This window comes from Anoplophora glabripennis, unplaced genomic scaffold, assembly GCF_000390285.2.
Source record: "Anoplophora glabripennis isolate ALB-LARVAE unplaced genomic scaffold, Agla_2.0 scaffold87, whole genome shotgun sequence".
Lineage (NCBI taxonomy): Eukaryota > Metazoa > Arthropoda > Insecta > Coleoptera > Cerambycidae > Anoplophora > Anoplophora glabripennis.
In genome coordinates, this window is record NW_019416928.1 from 1,073,382 (window position 1) to 1,095,941 (window position 22,560).

The following is a 22,560-nucleotide window of genomic DNA, read 5'->3' on the forward strand; positions in this document are numbered from 1 at the left end:
AGAGTTTGTGAAATTTCGTTATCTCTCAACAGAGGGCACAAATGTGCATAGAGTTTTTTCTAAGTAATATATATACAGAATGGTTCAATTTTAAAGAGAGTTACGCAGACATGAAATTTAAGCCACTGATTTATATAAGTAGAAGTAAAATTCCGCTAAGTTGACTTGCAAATATTACAATCAGTGACCAAGATGCGGTGTGTCAGTGCCACCACAGGCACCTATAGCTTAGAACGAAGCTGTGGTTGTGGTACCATACTGAAAGCTTGAGATTTCGACGCCACTAAATGTTCTGAAAATTCGGTTAGTGTTTTCAGTTACCAATGGTATTTCTATTATATGGTATGGTATGGTATTTCTAAGAGAAAATGGTCCTTCAATTTTGTTTGCAGAACGAGTAATTTTACAGTTTTGACATTAATTTTAAAATAAGCCTACCATCTATTTATGCAAATCAGAAATGACTAAAACTATTATTAATTCATTCTACAAAATTATTTGTGACATTTTTTGTTAGTACCTAATACAATTTTAATTTAAACACAACGTTATTACTTTGTCAAAAATAAATGTTCGATCCGTTGCGGTTTAGAACCACTAAAAATCGAAATGAACGTAAGCCTCCACTGAACCCAGCCCGAAGACAACAAGGGCAAGTCAAAGGTTCCTGACTAAGGATAAATAAGTGAAAGGAAATTCTGTAGCCAGCAGCGACTAGATACATATACATAGGCGTAACAAAATATTAGACGGCTGTGAAAGCTTTATCATCACTATTATAGTAATCCATCTAATCTCCCATCGTATTTTCAAGATAACAATTATTTATTTTTACTACCTAGTAAACTTTGTGTCTAGTCTTAAATACTTTTATGCTGAATACAGTGTTTATTTGTGTTGTAATCGATTAATATTTAATAAATATGTCTTTAATATGACACCTTTTGTTTAATTTACTTTATTGCAACATTTCATAGTGTTAACTTGAACATTGTTCTTTTCGTATAAATTTTAGAATAAACTAGGTATAAGGACTTTTATAAATTCAGTTTTTAGAGAATTTATAAGGATTATTTCAATAAAAAGGTCCTAGTACCACAATAATTCGGTGGCTCCTCTTTTAATTTAGCAACTTCTAGAATGAATTACGGATGCTGTTTTAAAATGTCCTGTATAAACAAATTATTTTTGGTGTTAAATATATTTTTACATTTGCAAGTTTAAATGGGCAGTAATTTTTAGAATCACCACAGCAATGATGTCAATTACAAACATATGTAATACATATATGCCATGACATTTACACCACCATTTTTGAACATAGTTGACACAAAACACAAATAACAAAGTTTAGCATTATTAATGGCACTGCCCATCAGTCCAACGTGGACAATATCCACAAATTGCTACTTGATCTCCACGTGACGTCATAACTCGGCCGCGAGTGCGCGCAATATCATATCTATTAGTTTTTGTATCATGAATGCCAAGACGTGATTGTCAATGATTATACGGCTGCTCAATAAAACGTAGTTAGCTGTTATACTGTCATTTTATTCATTTGGTTTTAAATTGCTTACATAACGGATATTAATAAGTATCATAAGGAGGATTCCCATACTCGTTGTACAATTCCCGCCACCAGTCTATGCTGTACATGCTCAAATTAGTTTCAATAGTCAAGTTTTGTCCTATATCGAGATAGTATTGCGTCTGTGGTGTTGCCGGGGTCCAAGTTACGTTTTGCAACACGTGGTCCTCTGTGGGGGTTGGATTCCTACGATAAAAATTGACGATATTAAATTCAGTAACTGGACGTCGTTTATTTGTACCACTCACAATGTTTTTGCGAAGTTCGTCCACAATTTGATCAGTCTCTGACGTATTAACAGGTCAGCTTTCGGAGGATTTTGCAAATTACTCGACCCCCGCCACAGGTAATGCAACTCTTCGCCGTGACCCACACCTGGAATTTTTAATAAAACAGTAAATAGACAATAGCAAATATGTTATTCTATGTATATGTATACACGGTGACTAAAATTCATTTAGTTGCGCTTTTAGTTATTTTTAATGAACCTCCTATACAGGGTGTTTTGAGAAAACTACTATAACTTCAGGGGGGATGATATGGATCAAGAGTCTGCATGGTTTTTAAGGTACATGTCGCCAAATAAGATTACGACTAATCAAATTGGACCCATATACAAGGTTAAAGGAACACAAGTGTCTTTTGTTTTATGACACAGCTTTTTTTAGGGCAGTTTTTCTACGATGTAAATTATAATGTGAAATTTCATTTTACATAGAAAAGGTAGTCTTGTTGAAACCGCACCGTTTTCTATTCCGAAATATATAGGGTAGGTATCCTGAAACGAATGGGCTTTATTGTAAAGTTGGCTTCCTTGAATGAAAATCAATCAATCACTTTAGATCAATTGATTTAATATGAATAAACAATCAATTTTTTGATTGCCGATAACTTTTTAAAGTAAGAAAATTGTACTAAGGTAACTTGATCTAAATATCTTTATTTCCATCCGGAAAGCTAAGCTGTAAAGTATGGCCTCTCCGTTTCCGAACACCCTGTGTTGTAACAAATAGAAACTGGTTAATTTTGGGGCAGTCTTAAAAATTGTACGATTTCGGTGATTTCAATAATAGCACATTTTTAATTAAATTTTATGTTGCAATCTAATTCCACAATCCACATAGGCCGCAAAAAACATAACCTCAAAAAGTTTGCGAAATATTACTAGATAAAGTCGAGCTAGCGACCTCTATCAGATGATCAGAAAACAACGACAGTAAAACATTTAGCACCCTCGAAATTTACCTGTACCGAGTTTCAATACACTGTGCAGGTTTTTTGGAAGAAATATGGCTAAATAAAATGGACCTTTAAATCGCAATTTATAATAACAATAAGTGTGGCAGTAGTTTTTTTTCAACTCTCGGCCAGGGGTGAAAAAAGGTAAAATAAAGGGTTTTTTTCAAGATAACTCAAAAGGGGTAAGATCTAGAAAAAAAGTTTCTTATGAAAGTTGTAGAACATAAAATTCTACATAAAAATTGTCAATTAACTTTTTCTTGTACTATTAAAATTAACAGAGTTAGGGAGACTAGAAGTTAAGGGATGATTTCAGAAATTTAAAAAATCATAATAAGCAGAAAAATGAATGAATTTTATATATATTTTTTTCAATCTACTCCAAAAAATGTAAATAGGTATATTTTTTCATTTTTAATAAAAAAGTTATAACAATTTCGCAAAGCGAACGTGATTTTTTATCTTTGTCGTAAAACGAAATTTCGAGACCAACTTTTCATTATTTTAAATAATCAATCTAATGGTATAGAAGAAAACTGTTTTATTGTTAAATCATAAAAATTAACTATTAAAAAAATTGAATTTGTTATAACTTTTTTCTTAAAAATTAAAAAATATATCTATTTCTCTGAAAAGAAAGTTTACATATTTTAGAGTAGATTGAAAAAAATATAATTCATTTATTTTTCTGCTCGTTTTTAAATTTCTGAAATCTTCCCTTAACTTATAGCCAGCCTAACTCTGTTAATTTTAATAGTACAAGAGAAAGTCAATAGACCATTTTTATATAGAATTTTATGCTCTACAACTTTTATAAGAATTTTTTTCTAGCTTTTACCCCTTTTGAGTTATCTTGAAAAACACCTTTATATTTTTTCACCCCTGGCCAGGGGTTGAAAAAAATTTACTGATATTTATTGTTATAATATACCTCAAACTAACTTATATAAAAAATTCAGGCAAGTTGGCCAAAATTGCGATTTAAAGGCCCATTTAATTGCACTAACATAGAAATAAATGCTCTTATTTTTTGTGTTCCAGTCTCTAAATTTGTGGTACTTGTTCCAAAACACCCTGTATAATATATCTGTCCCTGTATCAATTTCTGTAAAACGTACAGTGTTTCTCCTCAAAAAAATATATTTCGGCCTTTGTTTTTTAATTAATTCAATCCTTATTTTTATTATCTTTAATTTCACGTTAACTCTTTAAAATTTTCAACGAGGTTTGCAAAATAAGAACTTGGCATTGTTTAGCAACAACAAAATTTTACTTGAAAAATTTGTAGCTTACCCTGTGAAGTTCTCGCGGAATCTCCAACAGCAAGACCTAACCTTCCGATGTATGAAAATCTATAGTAGTACACTTTGGCATAATTCGACATTAGTCTTACTGCTTCATTTATGGGCCTTGCAAACTGATCGTCCGTAACATACTGAAAAATGTCAGAAAAGTAATTCAGTACAGTAATGGGTTATTTTTATGAATCGACGTATTATGTCTAATAATTCGGCAAATTTTTTTGCTTCTTTGGAATTAATTGCTCAGTTTATTAGGTACTGGATGTTTACCTTTTAACGCGATGCCAAAGATTGCAAAATTAAGTTCAAGTAATTCTTATTCGAGTATAAGTAAAGTTTTAAATGGAGTATTTCTGAAATAATTGCGTTCCTTAAAAGGGGTAGTAGAACAAATTATTTCGAGCAAAATGTTTCATATGGACGTGGGTGTGGCGTGTATAATCTATAAAAATTAAACTACAGCTTCCTGATGATATTTGTAAAAGAAAACTCTTATACGAAAAAGTTCTATTTTCGCGTTTTTTTTTTGTGTATTAAAATTCATTTATTCAACGAAAATGAAGGCCGACCCTGTGTTATTTATTAAAAACTCTTGTTTTTATACGACCCGATATGCAACCTTATAATTTAAGTCGGTATAATCTAATATTAGTAATACTAAAAGAAAGTTAGGTTACATTGTCAAAAAATTTGTGCAGTCAACTGATTTTGTATTTGTATTGAATTCACTATTCACTTAATTATTAAATATTAAGCATGGTGTATCGACCCATCAGTATTAAAAAGTAAACGATTCCAGAGAAAAATTTGTTTTTATTTTGCACGATAGTAACAGTGTAATTTTTATAAAGAAGTAAAAAATAAAAATAGCCTGCCGATTACATTAAAAACGAGATTCTTATTTCTTACTTTGCTTATTTTTTTAGTTTGTAGTTTACAATGAACCGAGAAAACAATTCATTTACTATTTACGAACGTGTCGATATGGTGTTAGTGTATGGTGCAGCCGGAGAAATCGCGGTCGCGGCGACTAGGTTGTATCGGGAACGATGGCCACAACGTCACCCCCCATCTGCAAATACAATCCTACGCCATTCAGCGGCTGCGAGATACGGGAAGTATTATTTCTCGAGGAGAAGGACGTGGTCAGCAAGTGAACCTTAATGTTGAAGACGCAGTGTACTCGACTACTTGCACAGTAAGTAAGAACCTCATCTCGTACCGTACATCGCATCTTAAGGCGCCAGCTTTCGCATCTCTATCATCTGCAACCAGTTCAACAGATTTTACCCCCGGATTGTGATCAACAAATGCGTTTTTGCAGATGGTTCTTATGGCAATGTGCCAATCAAGTACCCTTCCTGCTTATGTTTGTGTAACAGATGAGCGACATTTACCCGTGATGAAGTGAATTACAATATTATTCACATATGGGCCGATGCCATGGCCACCTCGGTCACCCGATCTAACTCCAGTGGACTTTTATCTTTGGAGTCACTTGAAGCCATTGGTTTACAATGCTCCAATGCTACGGTGGAAGAATTGCGAAACCGTATACTTGAAGCTGCTGACACAATTAGGGGAATACCTGGAATTTGGGAAAATATTCCCCAAAATTGGGGGCGTATCCGCGTTAATGGGGATCAATTTCAACATTTTCTCTAGAAATGGTAAATAACTAAATCTGTAAATCATTACGTAATTGAGAAAAATGCAGAAATGCCTGAAAGAGGTCTATTATTTTCTTAATAGAAAACCTTCTTTTCGTTTTTTAAAGTATCTTGCTTATCAAGAAATCCAACAAACCCTATATGGCTATGCTCGACAGGTAATGTTCTATCCAAATATGTAAAAATATACAGTGTGTTTCATTTAACTTAACAAAGTTAACATCCGGGGCCATTCTGTTTGGACTTTATTTGTTTTTCTACTATCATTTTCGAAAAAATCATAAAAAACATGCAACTTTTATATTTCACATTTTTTTATAACTCTTAAAAAAAGTTAAAGGAGGTGGTCAAAATATAGTGAAATTTTTTGTGTAACTACAGAAAAGGAAGCGTTTTTAAAATTTTATGGTCTTATAAGGGATAAATATTTTATAATTTAGCGACCTAAATTTAAGAACTTACAAACCAACCTGTACTAAATTCTTGTCGCTTAGAGACACGGGTCGAATGCCGAAATAATGGGCCTTTATTTTTGTAGCCACTGTTAATTTGTCCGCCGACTTTACGTTCATGTCCACCGGAATTAACCTTACTGGATTAATGTCGTAGGTTAATAGATACAGCCGCACTCTTTCCAGAGCTGAAAAATAATTAGTTTATTATAAATCTTATTTAAAAGATAAATTAGTAAGATATACAGGGTGTATTTAAATGAAGCAGCGCAAATACTACCGCATAATCTTGGAGTCAAAAATGTAATAGGGACAAATATACCTTAGTCCAAAATTGCTTCATTAATAAATTTACAGTGGTATATTGTTGGTTTTTTACAGAGAACAGTTTTAGGACGGTTCAAATTAGTCGACCATTTTATTCATAAGAACATCAAAGCAAAGGCATACTAACAATATAGTTGGATAACTATTCTGAACCATCAAAACAAGCCTTTTAAATAGTTTTCGTTGTCATATTAAATCAATTCCTAGTATAGTCTTTCCGATCTCAATTGAATAACCAAGAGGCATTGAAATATTTGAAAAATTTGTTCCCATATTTATTTACCCATACCCATATACAGGTCTGGTCGAACTAAATATGGAAGTGGTAGAAATGTACGCCCAGTTGAAGCATGCGCGCGCGGGCAAACAAAGCGGGCATATAACAAACCGCACTGGGCGACTGGGCAATAAATCTCAGTTGTTGACAAGTGGTTGACAAATTGCCTAGCAGTGCAGTGCAGCAATGCGGAATTTAGTGTGATTCAGGTAATTTTAACTTATTATAGGCATCGTCTATTAAACATTCATATTGCAATTGCGAAAGAGAGAAATAAGAGGGATACTTTGTTTACTAATATTATTACAACATGGCATTTTGAAACGGAAAAAACGAAATTTACCATCAATATAATAAAATTGTTTGAGGACATAAATAATTAAAATATGTTGTTGACCAAATGAAGATATAATATAAATTTTGTTCACATTATATACAAATTATTTTAAATTTTAACTTTTAGCAGAAAACCTTTTTAGGGACGCCTATTAAACTAATTAAATTTTATTGCTAGGCGTTTTTATACTTATTCAACTGACTTCAGAAAGACTATACAGATGAGTGCAATACTTGTTTGTTTTTTATTACCAAACTGTTCTCTTTTTCCCCAATTTTAATGAAGGTAATTTATATGTATTAATTCTGACAGAAAACTGGCAGATATAAATACAAAATTCATATTGTTACGTAAAGTTTTTGACTGGTAAGTATATTCTATTAAAATTCAAAATTGCTCTACTGTAAAATTTACCTTTGTAACTAGGCGGCATACCCACAAAGTAAAAGTACTCAATTTTTTAAGAAACGATAGTATATTTTTTCAACGTAGTCGCCTTCAACCTCGATGCACTTTGTAAGCCGAGAGATGAGCTTTCTGATACCTTCGTCAAAAAAATTTCCCGCCGCCTCTCGGTCCCACTTTTTCACGGCATTGTTGACCTCATCGTCGGTATAAAACTTTGTTCCACCCATAAACACCTTCAAAGAAAAGGAAAAGACTCATTTCAACAAGCTACTACAACAACAGTTCTCAACTGACTCAGACAAATGAGTGCGCGTTCTATACCCAACACTTTGGTGTTGGGTACCTTGGCTTTGAATGCAGTGCTGCTAACTTTGTTGGAAACAAAAACCACAGAGCATCAGAGTGTCAGTACTCTTACTTTTTGGATATGCCTCGTATTCTAGTTTGTTTTCTGCACCCTTCATTTGTTCGTTTAAAAACACTGTAAAGCCATATAGGTACCTACATATTTAGTAAGATAATATGTATTCAGAGTATTTTTTAGCCATTTAAATTTCTTTCTGTATAAAAATGGAGAACAATAAACTTACCATCTGCAAATGGTAGTCCCTCTTGAGAATTGAACCCGACTATCATAGGCACCCTATTGAACTGTCCTTTTTTCAGTTTTTCATGACTTTTCTTTACGACCACAGAATTTTTTAAGTCTGGTTCTTCAGCGGGTGCAAATATTAAACCGTTCCTGGGATTCGTTAGCACCAGGTCCTTAAAAAAATGTAACTTAAATGCTTTGCACAGGGTGTCACTAAATAAATGTCCAATACTTTATACAATACAGTACAGGGTCAAAGTAGGTACAAACTTGTATGGTATTCATTCATTTGTCTCACTTCCGGTTTGACTGGAAAACAATTTCACAATCATTTTTTACTAACCTCGCATAGTTTAGTCGCATCGAATAGAATTTTTATTTATGAATCCAGGATATGTCATAATTTTATCATGGTCTAATCGAAACATGCGATAAATTAGAAATATTTATATGTATTCGTAGCGAATATTTCAAAACTTGCGAAATTTTTAGAAAACTGAAACAATTATTGTATACAGAAAACATGATTACTAACGGATTTTATTGCTATTTAATGTCAGTGATTCCGTTTTACAATTGTATTTAAGAACACACTTTTCAAATTTTTGACCCAGCCACATTTTATACAGGGTGTTTCAGGATTAAGTCGACAAACTTTAAGGAGATATTCCTTATGAAAAAATAAGAAAAACATCAAGTATAAATTTTTTCCAGAGACGCTTCATTTTCGAAATATAGGGCGTTTAAGATTTTTTTAAAAATTCGAAATTTTAAATAACTTCTAAATGAAGAAGGCTATTTAAGCCAAATTTGGCATGACACATCTTCTTATAAGATACCATTTTTCCATAGAAGTAGAAGTCCTGCAAGTAACCAGTGACCTACTTTATTTAGAAGTTATTTAAAAATTTCAAATTTTTTAAAAATCTTTAACGCCCTATATTTCGAAAATGAAGCGTCTCTGGAAAAAAATGTATACTTGATTTTTTTTCTTATTTTTTATGAGGATTATCTCCTTAAAGTTTGTCGACTTAATCCTGAAACACCCTGTATACGGAAAATTTTATTTTACATAGTGTTGATTGGATATCTAGACAAACTTTAAGGAGCAATTCTTTTTAAGTTTTCAAGTCAACCAAATTTTAGATATTTACTACCTACCTACATTAATATCAAACATATTTTTAAATTTAATGAACCTGAAATAACGTAACCTTATTGTTCACTATGTGTCGATAGTTTTATACAGGGTGTCCCGTTCTTTTTCAAAAAAACTTGTGTGCAAGTTCCTCATGGGGAAATAATAGATGTAACGCTTTTATTTTAGACGCTCTGTTTTCGAGATACAGTGTGTTGAAGTTGTCACTTTCCAAATGTTTTTCCTTAATTATCTTTAATTCGGCTAAAGATAAAAATGTCAAAGTTTGTACACGAGTAGACATCAACTGTGCGTTAAGGTGGCCATATCCCTGGCCGAGAAATGGTGAAATTTCTGGAATTTTTAGGTACTGAAATCTTGAAAAGTAAAACGTGTAGAACAAAAGTAAACACAAAAATAAAATCATTGATGTTTTGTTTATTCATTGTTACCATTTAAATTTACCCAAATAAAATAATAACTAAAAAAGGCGTTTGTAAAACATGCGTTTTCTGTTATCCTAACCCCACATTTTAAGAATTAATTTTACGTACTTATAAAGAAAAGTAAACAATTTTGTAGGACTAAGCAAGTAAATGTTATAAGGTGTGAAGTTATACAGGGTAGCCCATCGAAAACGTACCGCAAGGCATTACAGGGTAGTAAAGAACTTTTCGGCAAAATCCAAAAACAGTTCAAATTTGTTTCTGAGGGGGACAACTTTTGGCTCAAAAAGCATAGCAAAATTTTTAACCCCTTAAGTGGGGGTGCTATCCCCTAAAATTTTTCAAATGGGAATGGAGGTCAAGTGAGGGGTCATTAGAAAGGGTTTTTAATTCTCTATACATCGATTCTTACTTTTTGTAACTCACGGTATTAGTCAAGTAAATGCTGAAAATGTTGTCCGCCAAATTGCATACAATGATACAGGTTGTCTTCAAACCGTTGTCGAACATTCTGGAGCACTTGTGGTGTTACTTCGCGACATACATTAATTATTCGTCCTCGCAGATCTTCCAAGGTATCAGGTGGAGTGCTGTAAACTTTGCTTTTAATGTGCCCCCAGAGAAAGAAATCTAAAGGATTTAAGTCGGGTGACCGAGGGGCCCACTCAATTGCACCTCTTCGTCCTATCCAGCGTCCTGGAAACGTCTCATTTAGGTAATTGCGCACATTGAGCGAGTTATGTGGAGGAGCTTGCTGGAAAATCAGTTCGTGTTCATTGTAAGCAGGGTCGTCCTCTATGATATTTGTTAGAGCTGGGTCGATGATTTTTGTAGTAAATCCAAGTACATATCGCCTGTCAAATTTCCAGGAAGGAAAAAAGGGCCTACAATGGAATTTCCAAAAATACCTGCCCATACATTCAACTTCTGGGGGTGTTGGGAGTGTGTCTCATGGAAAATCCTTGGAATGGTATCAGCCCAGTAACGACAATTATGGCGATTCACTAAACCATTCAAGAAGAACGTACACTCGTCCGAAAAACACAGATTAAAGAGGAAATTATCGTTTATCGCTCGTTCAGTAATTATTTCGCAAAATTGCAAACGACGATCAAAATCGTCTTCATTTAGCTCTTGCACTAGCCGAATCTTATAAGGATGGAATTTGTATTTTTTTAATATTCGTTGGACACTTGTACGACTCACTCCTGTCGCAGTAGCCATTTGCATTGTATTCAGCGTACTATCCATTGCCACTTGCCCCAATACCGCTATTTCCGTAGGTTCATTTAATACCGGATTTTCAACCTGCCTCTTTTTGTTATGAACGGACCCAGTTTCGCGAAATTTGGTCACCAATTCGTGAACAATTTTTCCAGACGCATGTTTCTCAGGATGCCGTTGGTTGAACAGTTCGGCGACCCGATTTCCGCATTCATTGTTTTTGAAAAAAAGCTCAATAATTTCTACTCTTTCTGGAATTGAGTACACCATAATTAATCAATTTAAAAGACTCGGCAGTATTGGTACTCTTCAACTACAAGTCAAAAGACAGTTATCTAGCAACTTCTTGTGGCCTATCTAAATACGAAACAAAAAGCGGACAATTTTTTGCTCACCAAAATCAGGCTAAAGAATTCGCAAATCAGAAAAAAAAACAGCGAATTCTTTTGAAGTAAAATTAAATCGATTTTCGCATTTCTCGTCAAAAATATTGTTCGTATGTTCAAAGCTGCATATTTTCTAAAACAATGGATCGATTTTCAAAAAGTAAGAATCGATGTATAGAGAATTAAAAGCCCTTTCTAACGACCCCCCACTTGACCCCCATTCCCATTTAAAAAAAATTGGGGGATGGCACCCCCACTTAGGGGGTTGAAAATTTTGCTATGCTTTTTGCGCCAAAAGTTGTCCCCCTCAGAAGCAAACTTTACCTGCTTTTGGATTTTGCCGAAAAGTTCATTACTACTCTGTAATGCCTTGCGGTACGTTTTCGATGGGCTACCCTGTATATAAAAAAGTTAGTATTTTCGTAGATTTCAGTACCTAAAACCTTGATGGTTTGATCGTTTTTTGCACCTGTTTATTCGTTTTACTGCGGCGTCTTTGAAAATACTCAGGTGGCATGACATAACATTCGTATTATTTGATAAGCTTTATTATTCAGTTATTAAATGTTTGAAATTATTTGTCTTTGCGGAAAACACTATTTAAAGAATATGGGGCCCTTAAGAATAATGTGTAAACGGTTTCTTTCTGAAGAGCAGTGTCGCCGATAGAGGTAATTGGTACAACTGAAAAAAAAAATATGTTAAAGTCAAAATATGTTACGTTTTTAAAGCATACTACAAAAAAAAGTATATTTGTCGAAATTCGGTAGCATGTACCATTTTCGAGAAAAATGAAGGTGCATTTTTTTGCTCACAAGTACATTAACAAAATATTAAATTGAAAGAGGACTTTACCATTGAATGAGCTGAAGACATTTAGCTATCAACAGTATTTGCATTTAAGACTATAATTTTAATTTCTTACGTATCACATGAAACAGTTAAATTGTAAAACATTTTATTAACTAAAGAAAAAAAATTAAAATTTATTTTAAGTTTCGGCTTGTTGTAAACTAACATTTAAAAAATTAAATCAAAATAAACAGATTATGGTAATTAATTATCTATTAATAACTAATTTTTGATTTTGTAAACTACTACACTACCATTACTAAAATAAAAAATTGTTGAATGGACTGAATTATTGATGGACATATGGACAAGAATGCTTAAAAAAGTGATAAGAACAGAAAAATATATAGAACCAGACTCGGAGACATACAGAACAAAATAGCTGCACAATTAAATAAATGAGCAAAACGCAAAATACTACAGTAGATGCTGAAATTGTCCCCATTTGCTTCTACGCAAGTTCATTTTTCTCGAAAATGGTACATGCTACCAAATTTCGACAAGTATACCTTTTTTTTGTAGTACGCTTTAGAGTTTACATAATCGTTTAGAAATGTAATAAATTTTGACTTTAACATATATTTTTTTTTCGATTGTAGCCCTGTAGATTACCTGTATCGGCGACATTGCTTTTCAGAAAGAAACCGTTTGCTCATTATTCTTAAAATACAGTTGATGTTTACTCGTGTACAAATTTTGACATTTTTATCTTTAGTCGATAATTAAGAAAAACCATTTGAAAAGTAACACCTTCAACACACTGTATCTCGAACAGGGCATCTAAGAAAAAAACTTTACATGAACTACTCCTACTATTTTTCCATGAGGAACTTGCACCCAAGTTTTTTTTAAACATGAATGGGACACCCTCTATTATCTTCAATTGTTACTAAATTATTATTATCAAATAAAATATGGCTTACACCTATTTCTACAACAGTTGATGCGAGGTACAGTGATCTGAAGTCGTATCCCCTCAATTCTTTCACCAAGACGGACGAGTTGGTAGTTAGTATACCGAGAAGTAGCCCTAACTGAAAGGCAGTGGTTCTAGGTTTCCGTGACAATGCCCACAAGTCGAGACTGGTGCCACTTTCCATTATAGCTCCACGGAACAGACCTGAAAGTTGAAGAAACTTTTCTGTTTACATAAGCCTACGTAATATGCTGTTTTTTTTTAATTCATCCACTTTACAAGCATGGGCGTAGGCAGGATTTTTGCTTGGGGTGGACCTTGACCAAAAAATATTATCGGAGTGTTTTTCTGGGGAGGGCTCTCTAGAGGGAGCCGTGACCACCCCTGCCCCCCTAGCTACGCGTCTGCTTACAATTAAACTTAGTCCACAAAGTTATAAATTGTACCTGGCTTGGCAAAATTTGAATTGTACAGGATTAGTCACTATAATCTGGCAACTTATTGTGAGTTTATTATTGAAGTTACAAAAAAGTTTATAATACCAAAGTTTTAGCTATTTTTATAAATCTTTATACTACAGTATTAGAAAAAACAATTGAATAATGGAAATCACTAAATTAAAGAAAAAAAATTTAATAGGACACCCTATATATTAGTGCATACTTAGTTTCGTTAAATTTTTCTCTTTCCAAAAATATATAATATGTTACTATTTGATTCAGGACTTTTCGACATATTTCAGTTTAAAACTATTTTTGAAAAAACAGGAGGAATTTATGTCTGACGGATCGCAGTGGCTATGTACGAGGCACGCGGAACAAACAAATGACATTGACAGAATTTTATTTATCATTCATAATTTATTTTCTATAACAAACTATTTTAACAAAGAAATAATGTTTAGTGGGAACGAAAAATTTGAAGTTGATCAATGTATACAAAATTTAAGTGAATTTAATTCCTATCTCATACTAAATGCTGTTCTCAAAATTATTGAGGATTATACGAACTTACGAAGTGCATCAATAATAATGACAGTCACATTGAGCATCTGGGACCATTTGTGTTTTAGTTGTTTTTTATTAATTAGGTATTAAAATTCTGTTAAAGTAAATACTTGTTAAAGTTAAGAATGATTTTTATTATTATCATAAAACAAACCGATAAACTAACAAATTTTTCGTTCTCATTAAATATTATTTCTTTGTTAAAAGAGTCTGTTATAGGAAATAAATTAATGATGATAAAAAAACTTCTGTCAGTCATTTGTTTGTTACGCGTGCCTCGTCCATAGCCACTACGATCCGTCAGCCATAAATTTCCCTCCTGTTTTTTCAAAAATAGTTTTAAACTGAAATATATCGGAAAAGTCCGGAATCAAACAGTAACAAATTATATATTTTTGAAAAGAGAAAAATTTAACGAACTATGCACTAATATATAGGGTGTTCCAAGAATTTTTTTTTGTGATTTCCATTACTATTCAATTGTTTTTCTAATACTGTATTATAAAAATTCATAAAACAAGCTAAAACTTTTGTATTTAAAACTTTTTTGTAATTTCAATAATAAACTCACAGTAAGTTGTCAGATTATAATGACTAATCCTATACATTGATAACATTAAAATAAAATAACTATAATTTACAATTCACAATCAATCACAAATTATAAAATCATGTTACAAAAAAATGTGTGAGTGTTGTGGCTTTTATTTATTATTGTTTTTTATTTAAAGTTCATTTCCTCATTTCTACCAAATTATTCAATATTGAGGACTGAAGATAATTTAGTATATTTTAACCTTTTTTTAATTTATATGTTCCAGTTACAATATTTAAAATTTTTTTAATAATGAATTATACGATCTTGGCGCTAGACAACTTTTTAAACAATAGATTTGTGACATTTTGAAGTTTGATAGCAACGTAATTTATGTCTAATTTATAATTTTCTTATTATATCCAGCACTTTCAATTCTTTGCTCATCAGAAGAATACGTAGTTTTTATATTGAGCATTATTTTTTGAACTTTTTTAGAATTACCTATTTATAATCGCCTGAGGTAATTATCTACCGCATTTTCCCGGAAGTTTTCGTTTGTTACAAGCAAAAGGTAAGTAAGTTCTTGATCTGTTAAATTCGCTCATTTACGGTTATCCAAATTATTAATAAATTGGCTACTAACACTTGGACACGACTCTATTTTTAAGAACAAAAATTTATATATAATAAAAACAAATGTTAAAATATAACGCCTAAGTTGGGGACTGACAAATCGAGAAGTGAAACTATGCAGCACCGGTCGCCTTTCTTTTTATATATGACAAGCAAAAATTGTTTTATCAGATTGGAACTTGTAAAAATTATGGTTTGATGTTGGAACTGTTGTTTACAGTATTAACGATTTTTTTTTCAATTATATTTGACCACTTACCTTTAGTTAACTGAGTCTGTAAAAGATAGGAAACAGAAGCACTTCCAGCACTCTCCCCAAAAATCGTCACTCTTTCTGGATCTCCACCAAAGTATCCGACATTATCTTGAACCCAGTGCAGTGCTAGAATTTGGTCCTTTAACCCCCAATTTCCAGACGCGGCTCCATCTTGAGTGCTTAGAAAACCTACAACAATCATCACACTAATGAAAACACAGGCACGTGAAATAAAACAAGTGGACTAATCTGGAGACCCCACTAAGCCATCTGTATTTTGAAGCGCTGAATCCGAATCCGTCGTTGGTTTTTATGAATCTGAGGCTGATTTAGCTTTCTGATTCCTATATAGGAATTTTGAAAAAAAAGCTGGAAATGACTGAAGCTCCTGTTTCATTATTTAAAATTCTATAACCTTGAATGGAAACAAATTCCAAACTATTTCTTACATTCGTTACGTACTTTTTTGTTCTGGAAATACCTGCGTAGTGATTTTCGGGTTCTTTTCGAACTAATATCTTCAGCTTCTCTTTTAATAGGCCAATAAAAGTCCGCCATCATATTGACATTTGTCGTCGTATCTTACTTCAAGTTCTTTCAGGTATTGGTAAAAATATTCACTGTGTTCGTCACTATAATGACTTAAGTTTTCAAAAAGGTAGTTTAGGCGGAAATCTAAAAAAGAAATTTTTACATTCATTCATTGAATTTTTGGTGGCGGGACTGAAGTCGAAGATTGGTAGTGCCAAGAACGAAATTAACTTTTAGAGATTAAGAAAACGAATTTTGAAAATTCTTCAACAAAATAGAGGATAGCTCTCTGGTGTGATGGTTAGATGAATCAATGAAACTTAATGTTTACAAATCCGAGGAATCATAGACTCTTGAAAATTATATCAATCATTCTGGGGCAGCAGTTAGGATTTACCAAGTATTCTTCTGCTATGGGATTAATGAAACGAAAAAAATCACTACAAAAAAATAATGGCGACAAGAGAAGTACCGAACCCAGGAACTTGCAATGTTATACAGACAATTTGTCAAGGCTTTGAATAAATAAACGGAAATCGGTCTCAATTCTTAACTAGCCAATTTTTGAATATAAGCCAAGCAAATTTGGAAAAAAAACACCTTCAACGGACCTCAACATTTCATAACAATGGGGGAGAGCATCGTGGCTGAGATTTCGCAATGTCACTCAAAACTTTTTAGGGAACTAGAAAAGCCAGAACTACGATATTAGTGTAGCAGAAACGATAAGAATCTACCAATGCTTAGAATGTTTATGAATGTAAAAGTTCATTTCTTGGATTTCCACCTACACTACTTTCGTGATAACTTAGGTAATCACATAACGAGGAACAGAGTGAACACTTTCATCAAGATCTGAAAGAAATCGATGTAAAATCCCTGGGAAAATGAGATGTTAATATGATAGCGGACGTCTGTTGGTTACTGAAAAGGAAACTGAAGCTCGAAAAGAGCCCGAAACCTACTATGCAGGTCGATCGGGAAGAAAAGAGTATATTGTAAATGGAAAATTGTAAATTTGGGCGAATTTTTCCATTGAAGATTACCTACAGAATTTTAAATGAGCAAACTGGGGTTTCAATCGATCCAGATTTTCCAAAATATTTATATAGGATGATCCAGGAAGCCTAACCAGTGTCTGATTCGTGTTGAGCACGGTAAATTACTTACATAAGAATTGGGCTAGTCCAAATAAATTTCTTCATTTGGTGCTAATTTCAACTTAAGTCGTTTTCTAGAGACTTTTCGTATATTTCCAGCGATTTTTCTCAAATATCTCACTTACAGGGAGTCAACAGGACTAATCAGTGTTCAGCGCTTTAAGACCTTTTCCGGTCCAAATAAATTACTTCAAAATATTGCTGATACCCATTAGTTCAGCACGACAGCCTGGTGGGATCTCCAGCTCAGACGACTTTCTTTATTTTGTGTGCCTAACTAAATATTAATTGTTAAAATATTTTTTTACGCACCAAAAACTCCCACTCTGTAGTTAAAACTAACGACCACCACGTCCTGATCTAGAAAATAGTCCGGTCCGTAGTCTGTATATCTAGAACTGCCCTGTTGGAAAAACCCTCCATATACCCAGACCATTACGGGTATGGGCTTCGAACCCCGTAACTACAAAATGTACTTCGTTTGTATTTATTTTGAATATAAGTGTATCACTTACATTTGTAGTGTAGACGCTAATAAACAAACAGTCCTCGGATCCTTCGATTTTTTTTTGAACGCAAATACTTCTGTCGACAGTTGCGTTTAGGATTCCGGTCCAGTTCTTTCTAGGTACGGGTGGCTGAAAATGTAGTTGTATTTTAAAAAATGTATATATAAACTCTTCTGAAAAAATGTAGCGCTATAGGACACCAATCTCAACTAATTTTCAGTTAATAGTAGAAACTGAAAATTTTCTGGAATGAAAAGTAAAATAAACGACACTTACGACAATTAGTATTTATACAGGGTGTCCGGTAAGTATCTACCGATCTTTTGGAAGCGTATAGGAGAGATCAAAATAACGCCATTACTCTTTTTATTTATTTTTTGTTTCTCTTAACAGAGATATCGGGCATCAAAGGAGTTCCTACACACTTACGTTTTGGATTCGAACTTTAAAACCACCTTGTATATTTTGATACGACTTTGGCATATTGTACTCGTATATATCCGTAATTTAATTAAAACTGGATTTTTACTGTAACGAGGTATCCAGAAACAGACTAGACCAATGCATATTTTTTCAAAATTTTTGTCTGATGTCATACTATCGAACTGGAAATAGTTATTTACCCCATAAAGAAGGTAAGTATTATTTACCAGTCGAGGAAGATTTTGCGCCCGAGCCGAGCGAGGGCCGGCAATAGTGTCCGAGACTGGTAAATTACACTTAACTGCTGCGTGGTGTATAACATTTTATCTGCTCCCACAGTTCTTTATGGTTCATGAAATGAAGATTAGATTTTATTTTTTGACATTTCTTAATCAATTAATTTTGACATTATTTGATCTTGCAAAGCCGCCTTGGTTTGGATTTTTCCGTTTCTAAGGTGTTTATAAACAAAGCTCCATAAAAATTGGAATTTTGCTGGTTTTGAATTATTATTATTTCTAAATGAGTGATTTTCAAATAGAAAGTGCAACAAATGCTGCCTGCAAATTTTTGTTGCCCGAGAAATTAGCATATTTCATGGAGAGTCAAGAACTTTAAAGTCACCGGCGAGTTTGTGGAGTGAATACTCAATGATTAAGTCAACTATTTTCATAGAGGAGAACGTGGGTAGATCAAAATTTCCCAAGCTGAGAGCATTTTTGAAACGTAAGAATGACGGCTATACACCTAAAAAGTGAAACGTTTTTACAAGAGAACAAGTCAACGATTTTCTCGTTCAGGCACCCGATAACACATATTTGCTAATGAAGGTAGTGACGGTCTTAGGCACTGCAAGAGCATGCCGTTCTGATGAGTTATGCAAACTTACTTTAAATAACGTCAAGTTCAAAAATTTCGATGACATTATTGTAATTACAATTCCAGATTCTAAAAATGGTATGTCACGTACGTTTACAATTACTTCTCGTCTGGGTTCTGTTTCTCACCTAGAAATTCTCAAGAAATGTATCAAGATTAAATTAGATATTAAAACTGAAATTTCACGCTTTTTTATGCGCTATCAAGCAGGTAGATGTACAACCAACCAGTCGGTAAGAATACCCTTTCTATGATTCCTAATAATATAAGATTGCACAGTTTTTTAAACTAGAACATCCTGAAACATATACAGGCCATTCATTCCGAAGAACATCGGCAACGTTACTGGCTAATACAGGAGTTGATGTATTAGCAATCAAGAAACATGGTGGGTGGAAGTCAGCCATAATTACAGAAAGTTATGTTGCTGACAGTTTAAGTAAATAGTAAGAGATTCTTTGTCAGTGGAGGCTGATGCGGGAGGGCTAGAGATTTTCATAGTAAGAAAATTTAATTTATCTAGATAATTAAATGATTAGCCTTCTGAAAAAGAATTGATATAACTGTCTTTTAGATTTTTAAAAAATAATAAAATGGTTCAATATTCAAATGGTTCATCATTAAGAAACATATTTCCAAGAAATCCTCTTGCGCATTAGCATTAACCATTTAACGCGAAAAACTTAAGTATTTGATATTTTGCGGTATGTCTGAAAAATAGATAAATTTACTTATTTTGCAATATAGACGAAGATGGATTTGATTAAAAAAAACAATTTTACTCTATATAATTATAAACATTAAAATCTGCTACATCATCTTTAATTACATTAATCAATGTGTAAAAATTGAGAAATTTCAAAATAGTAATAAAAATTTACTTGAATTGAAACGGACAACATCACAAACATTAAAAGAAAAACGGTTTTTGTTATGGAAAACCGTTAATGTTATCGGAACAAGATGACACTTTTGTAAGATTCTTTAATTAAAGATTTTTAATACTAAGTTGTTTAATTTTTATAACTAATAAAAAACTAATCAAAAGTTATAATTTTCTAGTTAATAAAATCAAAGTTATCAAAAAAAATGTACCAGATTTGAAAAAATCGACACAATATTAATAAATAATAATAATTTCCAGGTTTTGTATTCCGTTTCATTAATTTTTTATACTCATGGTTTTCGAACACCCTGTATTTTTACTATGATTTGCTTTTGCACAACTGTTGATGAATGTTTTACTTCTACAAGGGACTTCAAATTCAAATTTGACAAGAATTTCATGATAAATCTTAAAATATTAATAAAAAATTTGAACTTACACTAAATCTCAAATCCCCTAGAGGTGGTTCTGCATAAGGAATACCTCTAAAAGAATAATAAGTTTTTTTATTATCCACCGTCGTGTATTTACCGCCCATAACTTTTCCATTTTTTATAGTCACCACTAAATCGTTCTCCTGAAAATGTATAGGTCCAAGTAAATAGTTATTTGTCTGTAATTCCATAATAAATGACATTCGTATACACTACTTTTCATTATGGACGAAACTAAGCAATAATTTGAAATATAGAAGAGGTTTTTGAAAAATAAGTGAACTAAGCAAATCTAAGTTACTGCTTAAATTAATTTGAATACCTACCTTAGCTTCATTTTGTAAAACCAATATGTGTAAAAACAGAAATAAAATACATTTAATGTAAATTGCCATTATTGAAATGCATTATTTTTGCTATTCCTGTAAACAACCAGCAGGTATTTATATACAAAACATTGCATTTATTATAAATAGTATGCAAAATTATTCAAAATATTTTAACATTAATGATAAAAAAGTATTGCACCAAATTGATATACAGAGTGAGCCCTGTATAAACTCGATCTAGCTTAACTGAAAAGTCATAAAAAAAATTATCTGCCATCAGAACGTTTTTATTATTTGTTATTATCTTTTAACTACACTGAAAAAAAAAGTATTTGAATCAAATGAGCAATCTGAATTATTTGCCGTAAATGTTATTTTATTCTATTCAAATGTATATACTTTCGTCAAACTATGTGAAATATTTGCTGTAATCTATATATTTTTTTTACAATTTATATTATTGTAAATACCTATATAATTTAATTCAAACCTTTTATCGTTTTAAAATTTATTATCTCGGACTTTAGCTACAATATCTCTTACAGTTTATCATCAACTGCAAACATATTTATTTCAAAATTATCAGTTCCTTAAAAAATATATTTATTGAGATGAAATAAAAGTATTGATAGAAATTTAGAAATTTTAAATTAAAATTGTACTTGACTAAGACAATGGGAAAAGATAAGGTTGAAATGAGATTATTGTAAAACTAAAAAAAAAAAGAAATCGAGTAAAAAGAAAAATTGTTAGTATTAAATAGGGTATTGTGAATTATTATTATCGGAGAGACGCATTATTAGAGCGAAATATAAATTTCAAAGATTTAAGAATAGAAAACATTATCATTTTAGTCAAATAGCGTACATGCCAAGGTATTATCGGAAAAACAAAATTAATTAGTAACAGCAAGGGACATATAGCAAACGCATCAAAGCGCGCAGCAGGTTCCAGCTATCCAGTAATTTCAGAAAAACGAGGATTCCAGGACGATATTCCAGACACACCAAGCAGTTCGAAAATAAAAATCGACAAGACGTACGTAGACGTGACTGTGCACAAATAATTACGAAATCTTATTAGATAAAGCTAGCTACAAAAGAGAATAATAAATACAATCTCAAGTCATTAAAAAAAAAATAATAATAATAATAATAATAATAATAATAATATCTCTACTCCTTATTCTAATTACNAATAATAATAATAATAATAATAATAATAATAATAAAATTTAAAGTAGTTTTACCTGAAAATAAGTTTGAAATTAATACAAATTCTTCATACCTAATAAATAGCAGATAACTTTAACTTCACTATATTAACAATAATAAAAAGTAGCCATATTAAAATTTAGATAGATATTTAAGTATAAAAGTAGGCAAAGTAACACATTGGGAAAGAAATTTTACGTTCAGTTTTATCGCCTTAAGTATAGGCAACCAACAGTACACAATAAAGAGTCAATTTGAATACCACTTTATGAAAAGTTCCCAATAAAATTGCTATCATAATAAAATAATTCCAAATATTCCGAAATTGTGCCTGAACTTTTCACGATTATAATTTATTGTTGACAAAAAAATAATAAATTAATAATATCTTTTGTCTAGTGTGGTGTATTGTTTGGGTTTCTACAAAGTTTCAACCTCATACCAACACAGCAGCATACACATATTTATAGCAAGATCATAGTATATTAATTATATAAACGAACCACACACACATACCTACTAAAATCATAACAATATATTTAAAATTTTGTATTAATGTAGGAATTATTCAAGAAAAATGTAGCATATTATAATCAAACTTATGT

The 22,560-nt window shown here is 32.1% G+C and overlaps 1 protein-coding gene across 1 annotated transcript; it reads right to left on the reverse strand.

Annotated features, from left to right (window-relative positions):
- Nucleotides 1–1,536: 1,536 nt before the first annotated feature.
- On the reverse strand, nt 1,537–20,826 carry LOC108907177 (venom carboxylesterase-6-like). Its single transcript, XM_018710726.1, has 11 exons — nt 20,739–20,826; nt 20,418–20,555; nt 17,797–17,919; nt 17,594–17,744; nt 15,594–15,779; nt 13,164–13,360; nt 8,193–8,367; nt 6,272–6,441; nt 4,124–4,265; nt 1,840–1,966; nt 1,537–1,777 (listed from the first exon to the last, which is right to left on the reverse strand). The coding sequence occupies exons 1-11, from the start codon at nt 20,805–20,807 to the stop codon at nt 1,591–1,593; spliced, it is 1,665 nt and encodes a 554-aa protein (XP_018566242.1). The 5' UTR covers nt 20,808–20,826; the 3' UTR covers nt 1,537–1,590.
- Nucleotides 20,827–22,560: the final 1,734 nt, after the last annotated feature.

Coding starts and splice junctions, on each gene's coding strand:
- LOC108907177 (XM_018710726.1), bottom strand. CDS start 20,807: ATGGCAATTTACATTAAATGTATTTTATTTCTGTTTTTACACATATTG. Junction 20,556..20,738: donor TTTTACAAAATGAAGCTAAG/GTAGGTATTCAA, acceptor ATACATTTTCAG/GAGAACGATTTAGTGGTGAC. Junction 17,745..17,796: donor TTAGCGTCTACACTACAAAT/GTAAGTGATACA, acceptor TACATTTTGTAG/TTACGGGGTTCGAAGCCCAT.